Genomic DNA, 21,568 nt, shown 5'->3' with positions numbered 1-21,568 from the left:
AGGTAGTCTTTCCCTGTGTCTTTGATGCATCTTCCAAGGAAAGCTACAGAGGGATGGACAGTCTTTTGCAGGATGCTTTGCTGAAGTACGTCCTTCAGTGTGCACCTCCTTGGAGTATTTTCCACTGAGGAAGCTTTCCATAAGGTATTTTTAAGAGCAACACCTTGACTCCCTGTAAATTCTCCAGAGCTAGAGTCAGACACTACAGTTAAAACCACACCCCTGATGACCCCAAGTTTAGAGAGGTTTTTCAGATGATGCTGAAAGGCAGGACATTGGCCTGAGTTTCTTCCAGTGCTCTCAGACATGCTTCTTTCAGTCTTTTCTGTTGCCATCTCAGGTGATGTTCACTGTAAACAAGATGGCATTTTGTGATGTTATAGAGACCTGGAAAGAACCCATTGTGGTGGCTCCACTGTCAAAGTAAAATGCCAGGATAAGTCGGCATCAAAAGGATTGGAAACATTTGTACAAGAATCCTGTTATGGACTCTGTAGTCACTGCATCAGCCCTGAAGAGGGCTTCTGTATTACTTTGAGCAAGGAATCCAGAACGTCAGATTGCTAGAGGAATAGGATGTATGGGTCACTGTTCTCCTTTAGGAGGCACTGAGTTACCGGACACAAATGCTTAGGTTCCAGCACAGTATCATGGACAGGATGTCTGAGACATTGGACAAGGTGGAAGAGGCATAGTTACAAAACAGAGCAATCAGGCCACCACTTTATCCAGTGTGGCCTAGCTCACCAGGCAGTTAGCTGCACTACTGGCTGCATAATGTGCTAAGGTTGCAAGCACCAGAGTGGCCTTTCACTCTCATGCTTGGTTTCATTTTACTAACTTCCAGGAAAACATTAGGGTGTTTTTCATTAATATCCCATTCAGTGGCACCAACCTCTTTAGGCTTCAAAATCAGGCAAAGCTGGAGGACTTCAAAAAGGAGAATAAAACTCTCTAAAGGCTGGTTTGTTTGTTTATTTGTATTTAAAGTGTAAATGGGGAGACTGGTACATTGGCATGTGGCATATACAGTATATCAAAGAAATAAAATGCACATTTTTGAATTCAAACATAACAGAATGGTAGACGTGAGGGCAGTACAAAGTTATTTGCTTAGACCGAATGTAATATGAAGTATATTCCATAAACAGCTGCCTAAACAAAAGTAGGTTGCCACGAGCTTTTGTAGCAGTCGAGTCAGATCCGACAGATCAGATCTGAACCCATATGTGAGAAGAAATTGACAATACACATAAAACATTATGATGTGTACATAACTTCTTTTTTTTAGGAAGTCGGGAGTTCTTTGGCCCACAGCTAGTGGTCAGTAGCAATTCCCTGAGGACTTGCCCAACTGCTCCTCACTAGAGGTAGTCTGGGGTAATTTGTCATTGTGTAATCTAATTTAGATATTGTAAGCTACCTCAGGCTTTGTCTACTGATGTGTATAACTGCTATATTGGCTTCTCTGGGGAACTTTGAGAAGCATTACAAGTTGGACACAGTACCCAGGTCTCCTGCTGTAGAGGATGATAAACCAGTTCATGTCAGTTTCAGAAGGTATGTACTTTAGCATAGCAAAATATCTGTATGGTTGTGGCTTATTCTCCTCTACAATCCTGCCTACCTTCCCGAGGCCTGGCAGGAGTGGGTGTGCATGTGGCAGGTGTGCACTTCAAGTGGTCAACTCCACTCTGTAAAGAATTGCTGTTATGCAGGGAATTATGGGTAAGGGAAAGAGTGTAAGCCTGGAAGACTTTGTATTGGTGCTGAGGCAACAGTGAGCTGCCATTGCAGTTCTAGCAGGAGATGAGGATAAATGACAGCCTTGCAGGTCTATGGAAGTAATTAACATACGATTGCTGGGATTTGTGTATCGCTTAAGAGATGTCAAGGTGTACTACACTGCACTGAAAACTGTCAAATCAGTTCTAATAGAGAGGTCTGGATATTGCTTCTTAGTGTTGGTGTGTTTTTGTCTTCTGCATTTCACCCTCGTCTTTTAAAGTAAACCTAGGAGAACAGCGTGTTAATTCAGGCAGACACTTTTTTTTTTTTTCACTAGTTGTGAAGATTGTCAGTTTAGAAAATGTGGCAGTGTGGCAGTGACCTGTTATAGTAAATGCTGAGGTACAGTAATAATTCAGTTATAGATAATTTTTTTTTTTTTTTATTTTATTTTAAAGGCGAAAACCCATACTAACAAGGTCCTTGTACTGGGCCTCAGCGGTGCTGGGAAGACTAGCATTTTACACGGTCTTACAACAAACAAGGTTGTTCGCAACACAAGTCCCACAGAAGGCCTTAATGCAGTGTGTCTTAACACAAATCATTGCAAAGTGGATTTTTTAGAAAGTGAGTATATTTAGAAATACGTAATGTGATGTTATGTTTTCACTTATTCTCTAGGTGCATATCAGCATTTTTCTGTTTGCTTAATTCAGTAGTGAGGTGGAAAACACCATGAAGGACAGCCCATACTAGATAAATATTTAAGGGACATGATAGGTACGCTTTACTTGAAATTCTGATTTGCAAAGTTAAATAATGTATGATGTTATGTGATCCTATCTCGCCTACATTCTGAATGATGGGTTCGGAGCCGATCCCTCGGCTCCGACTCGGCACGCTTATGCTATAGAGCGAGGCCTCTAATTGGCTGAGCTATCTTTATCCCAGGATGCACCACCACTAATCCCCCAGATCTCGTTTGCCGCTTACAGAGCTTGGACGTGGTCTCAACATTGGCTGGGCTAAGTACTATATTAATAGTATATTTTCCTGTCAGTAGTTCTCTCTTTTCAAACCAAAAGCTGTTTTAACGGCTATTTTTTGTGTACGAGTGTGTCTCTGTTGTTGGATTGATTTTTTGATTTAATTTTCCTGTCAGAGAAGGTTCCGTTTCAGTTAGAGGGGCCTTCCCCTGTACTAACTACTTCAGTGGTTGTGTGTGGGTCAAGTACCCGTTTGAGTTAGAGGGTCTTGACCCTCTTTGTTTCTTCCTTTCCCTTGCTGTAAAAAAAAAAAAAAAAAAAAAAAAAAAGAAAAAAGAAGTGTATTTGTTTCAGTTTATAATTTTTGAGTACAGGACATTCTTATTGTACTTGTGTCCCAAACTGTTTGAAGTTTACTGTTGTTTCTGTTTTTTCTGCAATGTCTAAGGAACACAAACCCTCCGGGTTTAAAAAGTGCACGAGGTGTGGGTTTAAAATGTCCATAACGGACGACCACTCCTCGTGCGTCTATTGTCTTGGTGCCAAACATCTCCAGGAATCCTGCAGTGTATGCCATGCGTTTTCCTCTCGAGTCCTCCAGGAGAGGAAAAACAAATTAATCCTTAAAGGATTAATCAAGCCTTCTTTCGAGGAGGCTTTATCTTCCTCTCCGTCTCCTAAGAAGAGGAAAGCACCGGCTCCGACCAGTCAGTCGGAACCGACGGCTAAAAAAGGTAAGCAGACTTCTCCATCGGCTCCATGGACTTCGGAGCCGAGGTCGGAACGGTCTGCCTCGATGCCTCCTACCTCGACCCCTCTGGTTTCGGAGCCGAGGTCTGGAGCATCGAGAGGCGGGTCACCCTCATCGGCTCCACTGATATTGGAGCCGATAAGGGTCATCGGCTCAGACACTTCCCCCTCGGAGCCGAAGTCCTTATCGGCGCCGAGGGAAATTTCCTTGAAGGTTTCCTCGGAGCCGATAATTGTGGAGTCCTTTCGGAGCCGGTCCCCAAGCCCTTCGGAGCCGATGGAGAAATCGGTTCGGGCCCGATCGGTATCCTCGAGATCTTCCAGGATGTCTGATTCGGACATCGACAGGGTGCTCCTTCGACTCTTCCAGTCTCCGGTGTTCCAAAAGATGGTTTCGGCTCCAGCCCAGTTGGCTTCGGAGCCGATGGTCTACTCCCCTATTGTACTTCCTCCTCCAACAGCTTCGGCACCGTTGGAGCAGGTGTTGGTGGAACCAGTGGAGGTGTTAGGGTCAGGCCCGACCCTTGCTCCGACTCCGGCTCTCGGGTCGGAGTTCAGTGCATGGACTTCTTCCTTCAGCCCGGGGGGGAGGCTTCGGGATTGATGCTTTCGGTCCCAAGTCTCCCTCTTGGTGCGTCGGCGGCGGGAGTACCGTCCACTGTCATGGCCACGGAGGGGGGACCTTCCCAGGATTCTGGTGGTCCCGCCTTCAGGGCTATGAGGAGTGGTCTAGCCAAATCTTCATTGGCTACCTCTACAGTTTCCCCAGCTCCTTCCCTACATTTGGAGACTGGGTCATTGGCAGTCCCCCTGTCCGCAGACAGCGGAGCCCCTGGGCCTCAGGTTACCCCCGCTGGGGTTTCTCCCCCTCCTGGAGGTCCTTCTGAAGCCTCTTCGGAAGAACCTCCCTGGAAGAAAACGTGCAAGAGGAAGCACGTTGACTCCCCTGACGAGTCTTTGACATCTGACACCGATCTCGATGATGCAGAGGGGTCCCCCAAGTCATCCTCGGATGATGTCTCCTTTGCAGACATCCTAGAAGCCCTAAAACAACGAGGCGGCTGGCAGTCCAAACCTCCCTCTGCTGATGAGTCGGTGTTCCTGAAGGCCTTTGGGGCTCAGCCTTCCGCCTCCTGGGTGTCTCCGCCCTTCGACGAGCTCTTGGATTTGATCTGTCGAAGGCGGAACACCCGGACTCTGTGGAACCAGTGCCCGCTCGTCCAAACAAATTTCTTTCAGCACCCCCAGATAGAGAGTTCCTCACGAAAGGTGTGGCTGTGGATGCTATGGTGGTGGCATCTGCTACGCAGCAGGATGTAGCAGAGGCTTCTACGTCCGTCCGTCCTCCTAATAAGGAGTCTAGGAGCATGGATCGGTACGGCAAGCGCACCCTAAGTTCAGCGGCCTTTACCTTGAGGTCTCTGAACTACCTAACGCACTTCACGAGATTCCAGAGGGATCTGATTAAGGAATTGTCCGATACCCTCCTAGGTAACCTGCCTGAGGAGCTGGCCCAGACGGTTGGTTCTCAGCTGGCTACAATGTCATCCATTTCGAACTCGTCCATGAGGCTCATCTCGTATGCGGCCGAAGGGGCGAGTAGAGCGGCGGGTACAGGCATTGCTCTAAGGAGACAAGCCTGGCTCCGCCTGTGTCATTTTGCGGAGGCCTTCAAGTCTTCATTCACAGACGCCCCCTTTGATGGGTCCTCCCTGTTTCGGCCCAAGGTGAAAGACACTCTTACCCGCTGTGAGCAGGAGGGTAAGACTCTGACTGCCGTAGGGGCACGATTTTCCACTCCCTTTCGGCCTTATCCCAAGGCTAAAAGAGGGGGGAAGATGTGGTTCCGGAGATCGCAGAAGTCTTACCCCTCCCAGCAGGAAGGTTCCCCCTCCAGAGGCAGAGGAGGGAGAAATTCATCAGGAAGACGCCGTCCCAGAGGCGGCAGAGGCCCCCGCAATACTGGAGACCGCGAGTCCTTTCGTGGCTCTTCAACCTTTCATAGTCCCTGAGGGATTGCCCGACTGTGCTGCTCCGGAGCCAGTCGGGGGTCGTTTTTCGAAGCACCTAAAGGCCTGGAAAGGCATCACTCAGGACCGATGGGTGCTTCGAATTATCGCCGGAGGTTACTCCATCCCATTCTGTCGCCCCCCCTCAGTCCAAAAGAATCCCGGACCCGCCACCCAGTCAACGGGATACCGCAGCCATAGAAATTTCAAAACTGCTGCAAAAAGGAGCCATCCAACCGGTCCCCGCAGACCAGATCGGATTAGGGACTTACTCAAGATTCTTTTTAGTGCCAAAAAAGACCGGGGACTTGAGGCCCATTTTGGACCTAAGCAACCTAAACCGTTCAGTCAAGAAGTCCAAGTTCCGAATGGTCACTTTACAAACCATTCTCCCGTTGTTGGAGAAAGGTGTTTGGATGTGCTCCATAGACCTCAAGGACGCGTATTACCATATCAAAATACATCAAATGTCCAGGAGACACTTGCGCTTCAGCCTAGGAAGCAGTCATTTTCAGTTCCGTGCACTGCCCTTTGGTCTCACCACAGCCCCCAGGGTGTTCACCAAATGCTTGGCAGTAGTGACTGCTCACTTGAGGAGTCTAGGATTCCAGGTGTTTCTGTACCTAGACGACTGGCTTCTAACTGCCACCTCCAAGCATCTACTTCTACGGAGCCTGCAAGCCACAACATCACTGGGCAATTCCTCGAATCACCTTCAATTGGCCAAAGTCTGTGTTACGGCCATCTCAAAGAATAAGATTCATAGGGGCAGAGATAGATTCAAACCAGATGCGGGTCTATCTACCTGCAGACAGAATTCAAATCATACAAAATCAGGTTCGAGCCTTACTCCCCAGGTCCAAAGCCCCAGCCAGAATGGTCATGCAACTTTTGGGATCGATGTCTGCCACAGTTCTGCTAGTTCCCTTGGCAAAGTTACACATGAGAATCCTCCAATGGCTTCTTTCAACTCAGTGGTCCTTTCAGGAACTCCCTCTCAATCATCTAATATGGATCACAGAATCTTGCAGGCGGGACCTTCGCTGGTGGCTAGTGTCCTCCAATTTGGATCAGGGACGACCCTTTGTTCTTCCTCCTCCGGCGGCCACTTTGACCACGGACACCTCCCAGACGGGTGGGGGGGGGGGCATTCCCTGGGCAGGTCAGTCCAGGGCAAATGGCATCCGGAAGAGACCTCTCTCCACATCAACATTCTAGAAATGAGGGCAGTACTCCTGTCCCTTCAAGCCCTTCACTGTTACCTCCCTCAGGGCGTAATTGCTGTTCACTCAGACAACATGTCAGTTGTCTGGTACCTGAACAAGCAGGGAGGGACCAGATCCTATCCTCTTTGCAGAGAAGCGATGAGGGTCTGGGAATGGGCAATCTCAACCAAGCGCTTCCTAGTGGCTACTCACATACCGGGCAAATCCAATGTCATAGCCGACAGGTTGAGCAGGACCATTCTCTCTCCACACGAGTGGTCTCTGAACATGAATATTACAAGGCAGATTTTCAGCGAATGGGGAGTTCCGCGCTGTGACCTCTTCGCGACTCCTCTAAATGCGAAGTGCGAAGATTTTTTCTCCCTAACCCCGGCTCCGGGGAAGAGCCCTATGGACGCGTTAGTCCATCCTTGGCCCACCGGTCTGCTTTTTGCCTTCCCTCCAGTTCCTCTCCTACCCAAGGTAATTCAGAAGGCTTCTCTCATAGGGAGCAAGATGATCTTAATTGCTCCTTACTGGCCTCGTCAAGTCTGGTTTCCTTTTCTTCGGAAACATGCTCTGGAAGGTCCATGGATGTCCTTCATGGATGCATCTGCAGTCATAACAAGTGGGTTGTCCTGTCGTCAGGCAGCCCTGCAGTCGGCCGGATTCCAAAGTCCGGGTCCGGCTTCGGCTGATGTCGCACTTCACCCGACGTCATCTCTGTTGGTCTTCGGGTATATAAGCATCAGCCGACGCCATTTTCCCCAGTCTTTCTTGCCGCGTGGCGCCCGAAGCAGAAGCTGTTCGCAAGTGCCGGTCGGTCGGATCCAGAGATTACTTCTACCGAATACTACTTCGAAGACTTCTAAAAGCTAAGTACCCCGTTGGGGACTCTTTCTTGCCTCAGCCGATGTCAGAAAAAGTTAACAATTGTTTAACCTGTGGGAAACAAATACCTCATAAAGATTTCCACTCTTACTGTCTGCCTTGTTTAGGCCCAGCCCACGACGTAGCAGCCTGTTCGCCTGTGCCTCTTTCAACCGACGAACGCTTAGGCGTCGGTCGGAGTTTGCAGAACAGTTTTTCGGTTCTGATTTTGCGTACATTATGCCGTCGGATCCTCCGACTACCCAATCTACTAAAAAACGCAAAGATAAAGACCGACACTCGCGGTCCGCGGTTTCGGCCGAAACCACGGTAAAGCAAACCGCGAGTGTCTCGGTTTCGGGCGAAACCGAGAAAACTGATCAAAGTACAGCTGAACCTATTCTTACAACTGAGGCCCCTGCTACAACTCTTGAATCGACCTCAGAACTTTTACCCACTACGGTGGTTGACTTATCAGACACCATCCCCTTGGATGTCTCTACCCCAGCACGTGGTGCTGCTAGGCCTCCAGCAGCCATGTCCATTAAGGCCTTCGCCAGGGCTAAAGCAGCCAAAACTACTAAAACAGTGCCTGTTAAACCCCGCACATCCAGGCCCTCTTCTAGCTCTCAAATGCTTTCTTTGGCAGAAGATTTAATTTCTTTAATTAGGGGATCTCAATCTCACCCAGACAGGGCCTCTCAGCCCCCAGAGAAGAGACCTAGGGCAGAGCCCCCTGAGCCAGTGTCTTCTGATGATTCTGCTGATGAATCAGACATAACTGACCAGCCAGAGGCTCCCTTCTCCAATTTTGAAGATTCTGATGCTGAAGAATCCATTCCAGCTGCTTCCCCACCAGAAGAATTCTCCTTTGGGGAAACCTTGCATGCCATGCGAGAACAGTTCCAATGGCAGCAACAGGATTTTTCAGACTCCAGAAAAGACTTAGGACCTTTCTGCACCTCCCACAGCACAGGCCCTTAGCTATACCTCCTGTTCTCTCTGTGGTGGATGATGCTTTCAATGATGTTTGCTCCGCTCCAGATTCTTTACCCCAGCCCCTGCCAAACCAGACAGATTTTACAGGGTGCCAGATACTCATCACCACCTTTACAAGGCCCCACTTGCAGACCCAGAAACTATATCCCAGGGTCCCAAGGCAGTAGCAGCGACCATAGCTAAAACCCTATTCCTTCTGAAAGGGAAGCAAGGTCATTAGACAGATGGGGTAAAAGGTCTACACTTCAGCTACTCTCTCAGCTAGAGCTTTAAACTGTCAGTTTCACATGATACAATACCAAGAGTTTATGCTCGATCAGTTAACTAAAAACTAACCACAGATGAATCTCTTGATAAGAAATATGTATTAGAGATGGTAAATAACATACAACAGGTTAGCAACCATTCCTTAAAATGTGGCTATGATGCACTGGAGGCTTCATTTAGATCAGCCATGACAGGCACAGTGATAAGAAGGCATGCATGGCTAAAGGAACAAGTTTTACGGATCATGTTAAAGCTAAGTTGCTAGATGCTCCTATGGACAAGACAAGTTTGTTTGGTACACCTGCCCAGCAGGTTATGAAGAAAATGGAAGAGAAGGCAAAATCTGTTCAAACTGTTAAAGATTTCTTGCAGGTTCAACCCCCAAGGTTTAGCAGGAACTGGCCTGCCAAAATTGGTCCTTTCCTGACTCCACAAAATTTCAAAGGGGCAGGAATAGACGTCCCAGAGGCAGAAACCAATCCAGAGGAGGTGACTACAGAGGACGACAGTGGCAAGGTAACAACAGAGGCACAGACACAGCCACTGCCACTACATCAGCACAACCACAGTGACTTAATCATAAATCCGCCTACCAGGGAACAAATAGCAGCTCCTCTAGGCGGAAAGTTAACCTTATTTTCAAAGAACTGGCACTACATAACAAAAGACAAGTGGATTTTACAAACCATAGATCAAGGTTACCGGTTTCACTTCCACACTTTACCAGTCAAAGAGGAATGCCAAATCTACCTCCAAATCAAAAAACAGAGGCTCTACGCCAGATAATGAAGTTAGCAAACATGAGAGCTGTGGAAAGAGTGCCAACAGCAGAACAAGGAAAGGGGTTCTATTCCAGACTATTCCTAGTTCCAAGAAAGGAAAAAGTTGGAGACCAATTCTCGACCTGTCCACCTTAAATACATACATCATTGTCCCAAAATTCAAAATGCTGACCCTACAGCAACTTCTTCCCATGCTGGGCAAGGAGTCTTGGCTGGTAACTCTAGATCTCAAGGAGGCATACCTGCACGTCCCCATTCGACCAATCTGCAGAAGATACCTCAGATTTCTTGCAGGATCAGAGCACTATCAATTCTCAGCATTGCCCTTTGGCTTATCTACTGCCCAGAGTATTCACAAAATGCCTGGCATCAGTAATCGCCCATTGCAGACTACAGGAATTCAAATTTACCCATACCTGGACGACTGCCTGCTACAAGGGGACAACAAAAGCAAGCTGACAACGGATTTACAAAGGGTCATTTACTTGCTACAAGGACTGGGATACACAGTCAATTTACAAAAGTCAAGGCTGATACCATCCCAAACAAGGACATTCTTGGGCGAATTGGACACAGTACAGCAAATGGCATTCCTGACTACAGAAAAACAAAAGAACTTCCTCTTTACTTCTTGGCACTAACAAAACTGAACAAGTTAACAGCAAGAAAAGTTCTGCAGGCCTTGGGCTTCATGGCATCATGCATAATCTTGGTCCCATTTGCCAGACTACATATGAGGAAACTACAGTGGTACCTAAAGAATTTATGGTCCCAACACAGACACAGTCTAGAAACAGAAATCCCACTAATTCCATGCTTAAAACAGGAGTTCCTATGGTGGGCTCAGACATGCCAGTCAAACCCAGGCCTACCCTTTCGCAGATGTCAACCAAGCCAGACCATCACAACAGACGCTTCAGACCTAGGATGGGGGCCCACATGCTGGACAAATGCGTGCAAGGATTGTGGACACAGGATCAACTTCACCTGCACATCAATCTAAAAGAAATGCTGGCAGTAAAACTGGCAATCCAAAAGTTCAAACCATTTCTCAAAGAGGGCCAGTTGATGATAAGGACAGACAACACCACAGTCATGTGGTACATCAACAAACAGGGAGGCACTCATTCATACCCCTATGCAGAATGACCTTGGAGCTGTGGACCCTGGCACTCAGCTACAACATTCAGTTACAGGCAATATTTGTACCGGGGAAAGACAATACTCTAGCAGACATATTAAGCAGAACCACTTCGGATGCCCACGAATGGAAGCTGCACCCGGACATCTTCAAGACCATCTCAAAGAAATGGGGAATGCCACAGATAGACCTATTCGCATCACCTCTCAATCACCAGCTCAAAAAATTCTGCACAAGGACATTCCACCCACTAGCATGGAAAGTGGACTCACTCTCCATCAACTGGAAAGGCCTAACAGCATATGCATTCCCACCTCTTCCTTTGATACACAAGGTACTACTAAAAATCAAGGAAGAACGTCCAAAGGTAATCCTGATAGCTCCAAACTGGCCAAGACAACACTGGTACCCACTACTGAAGAGCATGTCTCGGAACAATATGTGGCCAATACCCCTGATGCCTTTGATGTTAACTCAGAACAACTACAGCATCATACATCCAAACCTAAAAACGCTGCAACTGACTGCATGGAACATCACATAGCAGCAGCTAATCCAGAACTTTCACAAAGAGTTAAAGACATTATTCTTGAAGCGCGCAGACCTTCAACAAGAAGAAACTATGCTGGAAAATGGAAAAGGTTTGTCATTTGGAGTACGGAAAGAGGAAAAGAGGTGTCAAACATAGATATGCCTAACATTCTGGAGTATCTGGCGAACTTCTTCATTCAGGCCTGTCCTACTCCTCCATCAAGATACATGCATCAGCTATTTCAGCAGAATACAGCTTTGATCCACCTGTTTTTTCGCACCCTTTGCTCAGGCAGTTCCTCAGAGGAATCAAGAATGTAAAACCTCCAAGGAAACCACCATTACCAGCTTGGGATTTAAACTTTGTGCTAGAAAAGTTGACACTATCACCCTTTGAACCAGCAGCAACAGCAGACCTACAACACCTGTCATGGAAAACTGCTTTCCTGCTAGCAATTACTTCAGCAAGGAGGGTTTCAGAACTTCAGGCCTTAATGGCAGTGCAACCCTTCCTAATCTTCCACCAAGATAGAGTGTCCATGAGGACTAATCCTACATTTATGCCCAAGGTGGTATCCAGAGTGTCTTTAAACCAGGCAATCCACCTACCTACCTTCTTTCCCAACCCACAAAACAGAGGGAAAGAATACTGCATACCTTGGATGTACATAGACAGCTACGCTACTACTTGGACAGAACAAAAATAGCAGAAAGACTGACCAACTTTTGTAGCCTATGCAACAGGAAGGGAAGGAAAAGCTATTTCCAAACAGACAATCTCCAAATGGATAGGAAATTGCATACGATACTGTTACTCCTTCCATGGAAAACCAATTCCACAAAACATAAGACCTCATTCTACAAGGGCAACAGCCACTACCACAGCCTTCTTACGAGGAGTGGCAACCAAAGACATTATTGAGGCGGCTACTTGGACCTCCGTGCATACTTTTGCCAAGCATTATAATTTGCCTCTATATTCCAGATCCCGAGCAGGGTTTGCCACTGCTGTACTGCAAGGGATCCTAAACACACCATAATCTACTTTTATCCTCCTCCCTAGTTGGCTATGGTATTCTACCCACTTGTTATGACTGCAGATGCATCCATGAAGGACATAGTACAGTTTTGTACCTACCATAAATGTAGATGTCGAACTGGATAGCATCTGCAGTCAGGATTACCCTCCCTCCTTCCCTCTGTGGTACTCCTAGGGTGTTTACCCTCCTAATAGCTAGCTGTTGGGGAGTCTTTTATGGTGTATTTGTTTGTATATATGTACATATATGCTTATGGTTGTGTTTACCTCTATCTATTTGGAAACATTGGCATCTATCCAAATTTTAGCCTGCAAGAGGGCTACTGGCATCTGGGGCAAGAAACACTGAGGAAAATGGCGTCGGCTGATGCTTATATACCCGAAGACCAACAGAGATGACGTCGGGTGAAGTGCGACATCAGCCGAAGCCGGACCCGGACTTTGGAATCCGGCCGACTGCAGGGCTGCCTGACGACAGGACAACCCACTTGTTATGACTGCAGATGCTATCCAGTTCGGACATCTACATTTATGGTAGGTACAAAACTGTACTTTCCTGGACCAGGTCCCAGACCTACTGATTCATCAGTCGGGACTACTACACCAGTCCCTACACACATTAAGATTGACGGCCTGGCTTCTCCTCTTCCAACCATAGTCAGGAGACATGCACTAGACCCAGATGTAGTGCACATATTGTCTTCAGCCCACAAGTCGGCTACGAAGAAACTTTATTCTAGCAAATGGAAAAGATTTGCTATATGGGCTCAACTCCGGGGCCTGGACCCTATTTCAACCCCCGTAGCAGAAGTACTCAAGTTCCTAACCTTTCTTTTCAACCAAGGCTCTTCTGTTTCTACCATCAAAGTACAACTGACAGCAATTTCTAATTTTCATGAATCCATAGACCCACCATTAATGAGCAACAGGTTGTGTAAGACCTTCTTGAAAGGTGCTGCTCTATTAAGACCTCCAGTTTCTCATCCTGCACCTCCTTGGGATCTCGATATAGTATTACGTGCCTTGACTTCTTCCCCCTTTGAACCGGCAGCTACCTGTGATTTAAAGTTTCTATCATGGAAGACAGCTTTCCTAGTGGCAATTACTTCAGCCAGAAGGGTTTCAGAACTTCAAGCTTTATCAGTAAAACCTCCGTATTTGTTTTTTCATACAGACAGAGTTTCCCTCAGACCAAATCCTTCTTTTGTTCCTAAAGTCTGTTCTACTTTATGCTTGCAACAGTCATTAGAGCTCCCAGTTTTTTTCCCAAAATATTCCAATAAAGCGGAATTTATTTTCCACGCACTAGATGTCCACAGGCAGTTACGTTTTTATTTGGATAGGACCAAACAATCAAGGAATACAGATCAGTTGTTTGTGTCCTTTGCAGAAAACAAATTGGGCAACGTGGTCACAAAGGTCACTATTGCCAAATGGATCAGGGATTGTATTACTCAAGCTTATGTTTTTTCTAACAAGGAGCTTTCCACCTCTATCAAGGCTCATTCTACAAGGGCTATGGCTACTTCGGTAGCATTTCATTCTAAGCTTGCTATTAGTGACATTTGTGCTCTTGGCTACATGGTCTTCCCCGCATACCTTCATTTCTCACTACAAATTAGATGTGGCATCTAGAGGACGAGCTTCATTTGGTTCCACAGTGTTCAGGAGTGTTTTCCAATGAGCCACCCGGGATTTAGGTGCTAGGGACGCTGTCCCATCATTCAGAATGTAGGCGAGATAGGATCACATAACATCTTTTAGTTATGTACTCACCATAACTTCAGATGTTTGGGATCCATCTACCACATTCTAATAACCACCCTCCTTCCCCTTCCTAGGAGATCAGAGGATATCAGAAGGTCCGAATCCTGTTGTTTCATCTTGAAACATCTGACAATGTTATATAAACAAGCTGTGCATGTGTGCATGAATGCGGACAAACAAGATCTGGGGGATTAGTGGTGGTGCATCCTGGGATAAAGATAGCTCAGCCAATTAGAGGCCTCGCTCTATAGCATAAGCGTGCCGAGTCGGAGCCGAGGGATCGGCTCCGAACCCATCATTCAGAATGTAGGCGAGATGGATCCCAAACATCTGAAGTTATGGTGAGTACAAAACTAAAAGTTATGTAGTCCAATCTCGCCTACATTCTTACCCGTGGGTTCGGAGCCGAATGTCGCCTCCGACTCAGCCATACTTTTTAGCTCAAAGTCTTTCTATTGGCTGGACTAAGATGGTATCCCATGCTGCACTGCTCTCTATCCCCAGATCTCGTTTGCCGCTCGTGTAGCTCGGACGTGGTCTCGCTCTTGGCTGTGGCTAAGTACCCCTTTCTTCTTATATCAGAGAAGTTTTTTGCAAAAAAGCTATTTTAATAGCTATTGTGTGTGCTCTTGACTATTTTGGGGAAAAGTTGTGTTTTCTTTATTACGTATTCTGTGGTATCCCGCTAGCTGTTTCCAACGGGCTAGGGCCGTTTCAGTTAGAGGACCTAGTCTGTCCCCTTGCTTTCTTTGTGTGCTAAATTCTTCCCTTGGACTAAAACCGTTTAAATTAGAGGAATTAGTTCTCCCCCCTTGTATTTGTGTCTAAGGATCGTTTGAGTTAGAGATCTTTGTGGTGTTCTGTCTGTTTGGCTTGTTCCCGCGCTTGTGGCTGTTTGACTGTTGGTCTAATTTTCAGTTAGTTACTTGCTGTTGGTGGTAACTGTGTCCAAAAATACTAAGGAGCATAAGCCCTCGGGCTTCAAGAAGTGCTCCAGGTGCAGTTATAAGATGTCCATCACTGATGGACACACTGTTTGTGTGTACTGTCTGGGAGCGATTCATCTCCAGGAATCGTATAGATGTTCTTCATCTCACATTGCTGCAGTCCTTACACTTGGGTAGTCCGCTGTCCTCGGTCGGCCCGAATATCAAAGTATTAGGCTGACGTCGGTCAAGGCGCTTAAGACTGACATCAGGACGTCAGGGTATAAATGCGCATGACCGACGTCATATCCTCAGTCTTTTTTGCCGCCTGGTCCGATGCAGAAGCAGCGTTGCAAGTGCCGTTCGAATTCGGAGTTTCAGACCGAGTCAAAGTTGGCTAAGTACCCCGTTGGGGAATATTTACGTTTTTTCTTGCCTCAGTGGTTTACCGGATGTCAGAAAAAGTGAATAACTGTATTTCTTGTGGGAAGCAGATACCGCATAGAGATTATCATACTTTGTGTATTCCTTGTTTTGGGCCTGAGCACGACGTTGTAGGGTGTCGCTTTTGTGCTAGGTTCAATAAACGCACTATTAAGCGAAGGCTAGATTGTGCCAGGTTAGTCTTTGGGAAGCGGTGCAATTATAAGTTGCCGTCGGACGCTCCGATGCCCGCTTCTTCGAAGAAGCGCAAAGACAAGGCGGCTAAACCCAGGCAAGAAGAGTCATCCGTACCGGACGCCGGTTCTTTAGAGGCGTCAGTGGAACCGGTGGTTCCGCCGGAGGCTTCTCTGGAGTCTCAGGGGGAGACTTTGTTATTGCAGGATGTGGCCTCCCAGGAGGCAGGTCAGGCTGAAGGGGCTTCTCAGGTTACTGTACTCCCCTCCCTTCCTAAGGTGGTTAGGCCCTCTCCTTCTGTTTCTAAGGCTTCTCCCAGAGGCAGGCCAGGTTTAGCTTCTGTTGGTGTTACTCCTAGTTCTTCTGGTTCTGTGCCTAAGAAGCACATGCTTAAAATGGCAGAAGATTTAATTACTTTGATTAGAGGTTCTTTGCCCCCTCCAGATAAGAGGCCTAGGGTGGAACCAGAGTTGGGGAGTTTTGAGCAGCCTTCAGATGTTTCAGAGTCTTCGGCTGAAGACTTGCAGGAGTTTTCTCCTTATTCTGATTCTGATGCAGATGATTCAACCCCTTCTGCTTCTCCTCCAGAGGATTTTTCTTTTTCAGAGACTCTTCATTCCATGAGGGAACATTTTAAGTGGGAAGGTCAGGACTTCTCTGATTCCAGGAAAAGGCTTAGGGAGTTTTTGCTTTTACCCCAGCATAGGCCTTTGGCTATACCTCCTGTTCTGGATGTTGTGGAAGATGTGATGTTATGTGATCCTATCTCGCCTACATTCTGAATGATGGGTTCGGAGCCGATCCCTCGGCTCCGACTCGGCACGCTTATGCCAAAGAGCGAAGTCTCTTATTGGCTGAGCTTACTATATCCCAGGATGCACCACCACCAGTCCCCCAGATCTCGTTTGCCGCTTCCCTGCGAAGACGTGGTCTCGAGCTGGCTGGGCTGAGTAGCTTTTACTAACTACTTTTTCTGTCAGTTTTTTGCTCTTTTATATCACAAAAGCTGTTTTAACGGCTATCGCTCCTTTGTGTACGTTTGAAGTGTGAAATTTATTGTGTGTGATTGGGTTGAGTTTGTTTCGGCCCCCCTTACAATCCAGGGCCTTTCCGGCCAACCTTTGTAAACTTTCCAGGGTCTCAAGCCTTAGTGGTTAGAGTTCCCGGTCATTACAGCTAAGGTTGTGTTTTAAACTATTACTGTAAGCCTTGGGTTTTTTTGTCACAAGCGAATCTATAGTAGTTAAATTTTCTGTCAGAAGTTGTTTAACATCATGTCTCAAACCCCTAGGCCTTCGGGCTTTAAAAAATGTTCGAAATGTGCTTTTAAGATGTCTGTTACTGATGATCATTTGCTATGTGTATATTGTCTAGGGGCAAAGCACTTGCAGGAGTCATGCAGCGTATGTCACGCTTTTTCCTCAAGGGTCCTCCAGGAGAGGAAAAATAAATTGATTCTTAAGGGGTTAATTAAACCCTCTTTTGAAGAAGCCTTGGCATCCTCTCCGGCTCCTGCCAAAAGAAAGGGCCGGTTCCGACCAGTCCGTCGGATCCGACTGCCAAGAGACCTAGGCAGGCCTCTCCTTGGCTCCAAAGACTTGAGCCGAGGTGAACAGTCTGCCTCAATGCCACCAGTATCGACTCCTCTGGCCGGAGCCGATGGCTGGGGCATCGAGGCGGGTCACCTTCGGCTCCACTGCTCTCGGAGCCGACAAGGGTCGCCGCTCAGACACTTCCTCCTCGGCGAAGTCTACCTCGGCACCGATGGAATCTGCTGTGAGTATTCCCTCGGCCGATACTCATCGAGTCGCCTCGGGCGGTCCCCTAGCCCTTTGGGGCCGATGGAGAGGCCTTCTCGAACCCGTTCTGTTTCCTCTCGGTCTTGAGGATGTCGGATTCTGATATAGACAGGGTGCTCCAAAGACTGTTCCAGTCCCCAGTCTTCCAAAAATTTGTTTGGTTCCGACCCAGCTGGTTTGAGCCGATGACCTTGGCCCACCCGTTGCCATTCCTCCTCCGACCGCTTGGCTCCGTCTGAGCAGGTGCTGTTGGAGCGGTGGAGATCGCAGGGTCGGCTCCGACCCTTACTCCAACCCGGCCTTCGGGTCCGAGTTTAGTACGCGGACTTCTTGGCTGGACCGGGGTGATGTTTGGGACCTATGCTTCGGTTCCGAGCCTCCCCTCGGTGCCGGCTGCGGGACTTCCGTCGGCTATCACGGCTCGAGTCCGGACACTCCCAGGATTCTGGGGTCCGGCTTTCAGGGCCATGAGGAGTGCCTTGGCCAAGTCCTCTTGGTCATCTCTCGGTTTTACCAGCACCTTCCCTGGGCGTGGAGACTGGGTCTTTGGCAGTTCCCTGTCCGTAGCCAGCGGAGCCCGAGGCCTGAGGTTACCCCAGTGGGGTTCCCCTCCTCCTGAGGGTTCTTCGGAGTTGTCTTCAGAGGAACCCCAAGGAAGAGATCGTGCAAGAGGAAGCACGTGGACTCCCCGAGTCTATTACATCGGACACTGATATGGATGATGCGGAGGGGTCCCGAAGTCATCCTCGGATGATGTCTCATTTGCAGACATCTTAGAGATCCTCAAACAACGAGGCTGGATATCCAAACCCCTCTGCTGACGAATCAGTGCTCCTCAAGGCCTTTGGGGCTCAGCCCTCCGCCTCCTGGGTGTCTCCGCCCTTCGACGAGCTTCTGGATTTAGTTTGTCGAAGGGCGTGGGAACATCCAGATACCGTGGAACCAGTCCCTTCTCGTCCAAATAAATTTGTATCTGCTTCCCCCGAGAAGGAGTTCCTTACTAAAGGCGTGGCTGTAGATGCCATGGTGGTGGCATCTGCTACACAACAGGACGTGGCAGAGGCTTGAGCGTCCATCCATCCTCCTAATAAGGAGTCTAGGAGTATGGATAGGTGCGGAAGCGCACCCTGACTTCAGCGGCCTTTACCTTAAGGTCTCTGAATTATTTGGCACATTTTACCAGGCTTCAGAGGGATCTGGTCAAGGAGTTGTCAGATTCCCTCTCGGGTAACCTACCTGAGCAGCTAGCCCAGTCCGTTAGCTCTCGGTTGGCTATCCTTACGTCAATTTCTAACTTCGTCCATGAGGCTCATTTCCTATGCGGCCGAAGGCGGGTAGAATGGCAGGCACAGGCGTGGCTCTTCAGACAAGCCTGGCTCGCTTGTGTCAGTTTGGAGGCCTTCAAGTCTTCCTTCGCCGACACTCCCTTTGATGGGTCATCATTGTTTGGACCCAAGGTGAAAGACACCCTTACCGCTGTGAGCAAGAGGGAAAAGCGTTATCTGCCGTAGGTGCCGTTATTCCACTCCCTTCGGCCTTACCCCAAGGCTAAAGGAGGGAAAATGTGGTTCAAAATCTCGCAAGTTTTTCTCCCAACAGCAGGAAGATTCCCGTCCAGAGGCAGAGGCGGGTAATTTTTCAGGGACGCCGTCCCAGAGGCGGCAGAGGGCCCGCAATTCTGGAGACCGCGAGTCCTTTCGTGGCTCTTCAGCCTCCCACACGTCATGAGGGATTGCCCGGCTGTGCTGCTCGGAGCCAGTCGGGTGTCGTTTCGCCAAGCACCTAAATGCCTGGGAGTCAATCACTTTCGGGACAAATGGGTGCTTCGGAGCATTGCCGGAGGTTACACCATCCCATTCAAATACTCACCCCCACCGTCCAAGAGAATCCCGGACCCACCACCCAGTCAAAGGGAAATAGCAGCCGCAGAAGCTTTAAAGCTGCTAGAAAAGGAGTCATCCAACCGGTCCCCACAGACCAGATCGGATCAGGAAATTACTCCAGGTTCTTTTAGTGCCAAAAGACAGGGGACCTGAGACCAATATTGGATCTCAGCAGACTGAACCAATCCGTCACGAAATCCAAATTCGAATGGTCACGTTACAATCCATTCTTCCGTTGTTGGAGAAGGATGTTTGGATGTGCTCCATAGACCTCAAGGGCGCCTATTATCACATACCGATACATCAGGCGTCCAGAAGGTATCTGCGCTTCAGCCTGGGAGTCAGTCATTACCAATTTTGTGCTCTGCCCTTTGGTCTCACCACAGCCCCAGGGTGTTCACCAAGTGTTTGGCAGTAGTGACGGCTCACCTGAGAAGTCTTGGATTCCAAGTGTTTCCCTATCTCGACGACTGGCTCCTGACTGCCACCACCAGGCATCTACTAATGGACAACCTCAAAGCCACCATCTCCTGGGTGTTTCCCTAGGGATTACATTCAATTGGTCAAAGTCTGTCTTGCTGCCCTCTCAGCATAAAGTTTATAGGAGCAGAGATAGACTCAAGATTGATGCGTCTTTCTTCCTGCCGAAAGGATCCGAACTTTACAGGGCCAAGTTCAAGCTCTAATCTCGAGATCCAAAGCCCCAGCCAGGATGGTCCTACAGGTTTTAGGCTCAATGTCTGCCACGGTTCTTTTAGTTCCTCTAGCAAGATTACACATGAGGATTCTTCAGTGGCTCTTGTCAACTCAATGGTCCTTTCAGGATCTTCCCCTCAATCATCACATCATGATTACGGAAATATGCAAAAGGGACCTTCGCTGGTGGCTTCAGATATCCAACTTGGATCAGGGAAAACCCTTTGTTCTCCCCCCTCCAGTGGTTACCCTGACGACAGATGCCTCCCAGATAGGGTGGGGGCATTGTCTGGGCAGGCTAGTTCAGGGCTCCTGGCTTCCGGACGAAGCCCTTCTCCAGATCAACGTGTTGGAGATGAGGGCTGTACTTCTATCCCTACAGGCCTTACACAAGTTTCTTCCTCAGGGCATCATCGCCATCCACACAGACAACATGTCGGTGGTTTGGTATCTGAACAAACAAGGAGGGACCAGATCGTACCCCCTTTGCAGAGAGGCCATGAGAGTGTGGGAATGGGCTGTAGCTACCAACCGCTTCTTGGTAGCGACCCACATCCCGGGAAAGTCAAATGTATTGGCGGACAAATTAAGCAGGACAATTCTCTCTCCTCACGAATGGTCTCTAAACCGTACAGTAGCAGCCCAGGTTTTCAAGAGATGGGGGACGCCGTGCTGCGACCTATTTGCAACTCCACAAAACACCAAGTGCCAGAGGTTCTTCTCCTTGATTCCACATCAGGAAGTTCCAGCCATGGATGCTCTAGCACAACCTTGGCCAACAGGGCTACTTTATGCCTTTCCTCCAATTCCACTCCTTCCAAAAGTTATTCAAAAAGCTTCTCAACTGGGGTCTTCAATGATTCTGATTGCCCCGTACTGGCCTCGTCAGATATGGTTTCCTTACCTGAAAAAGCATGCAGTGGACGATCCGTGGACCTTAGACCTGATCCCGGATTTGCTAATCCATCAGTCGGGACAGTGGCATCAGTCCCTTCAATCTCTAAAATTGACAGCTTGGCTCCTCCACTTCCAACCTTAGTTAGAAGGCACACACTAGACCGGAAGTTGTTCACATTTTATCTTCGGCCCACAAACCCACCACTAACAAATTGTACCTCAGTAAGTGGAAGAGGTTTGCTATCTGGACTCAACTCAAGGGCTTAGACCCTATCACTGCTCCTGTCCCAGAGGTTTTGAAATTCTTAACATCCCTGTTTAATCAGGGATCTTCCGTCTCAACTATTAAAGTCCAATTAGCTGCTATATCTAAATTCCATGAATCCACGGATCCTCCTTTGATGAGCAGCAGACTATGTAAACGTTCATTAAAGGTGCCAGTTTGTTAAGGCCACCAGTTTTCATCCTGCACCTCCGTGGGATCTTGATTTGGTGCTTCGTGCATTAACATCTCCCCTTTTGAACCGGCTGCTACATGCGAATTAAAATATCTGTCTTGGAAAGCGGCATTCTTAGTGGCTATTACCTCTGCAAGAAGAGTCTCAGAGCTTCAAGCCCTGTCTATTAAACCACCGTACTTGATTTTCCACAAGGATAGAGTATCACTTAGGCCTA

The 21,568-nt window shown here is 48.1% G+C and overlaps 1 protein-coding gene across 1 annotated transcript in view; it reads left to right on the top strand.

Annotated features, from left to right (window-relative positions):
- The window catches only part of LOC122807743 (ADP-ribosylation factor-like protein 9), a 422,334-nt gene that overhangs the window by 78,970 nt on the left and 321,796 nt on the right, over positions 1–21,568 (top strand). Inside the window, exon 2 of the mRNA XM_044078731.1 lies at positions 2,187–2,355. Coding sequence (XP_043934666.1) covers positions 2,187–2,355 — 169 coding nt within the window. The remainder of the gene's footprint in view (positions 1–2,186; positions 2,356–21,568) is intronic.

Source organism: Protopterus annectens, chromosome 7.part1, assembly GCF_019279795.1.
Source record: "Protopterus annectens isolate FY-2018-M chromosome 7.part1, PAN1.0, whole genome shotgun sequence".
Classification (NCBI taxonomy): Eukaryota; Metazoa; Chordata; order Ceratodontiformes; family Protopteridae; genus Protopterus; species Protopterus annectens.
Note: the sequence above shows the minus strand (reverse complement) of the source record. Positions and strands in the feature narration are given on the sequence as shown.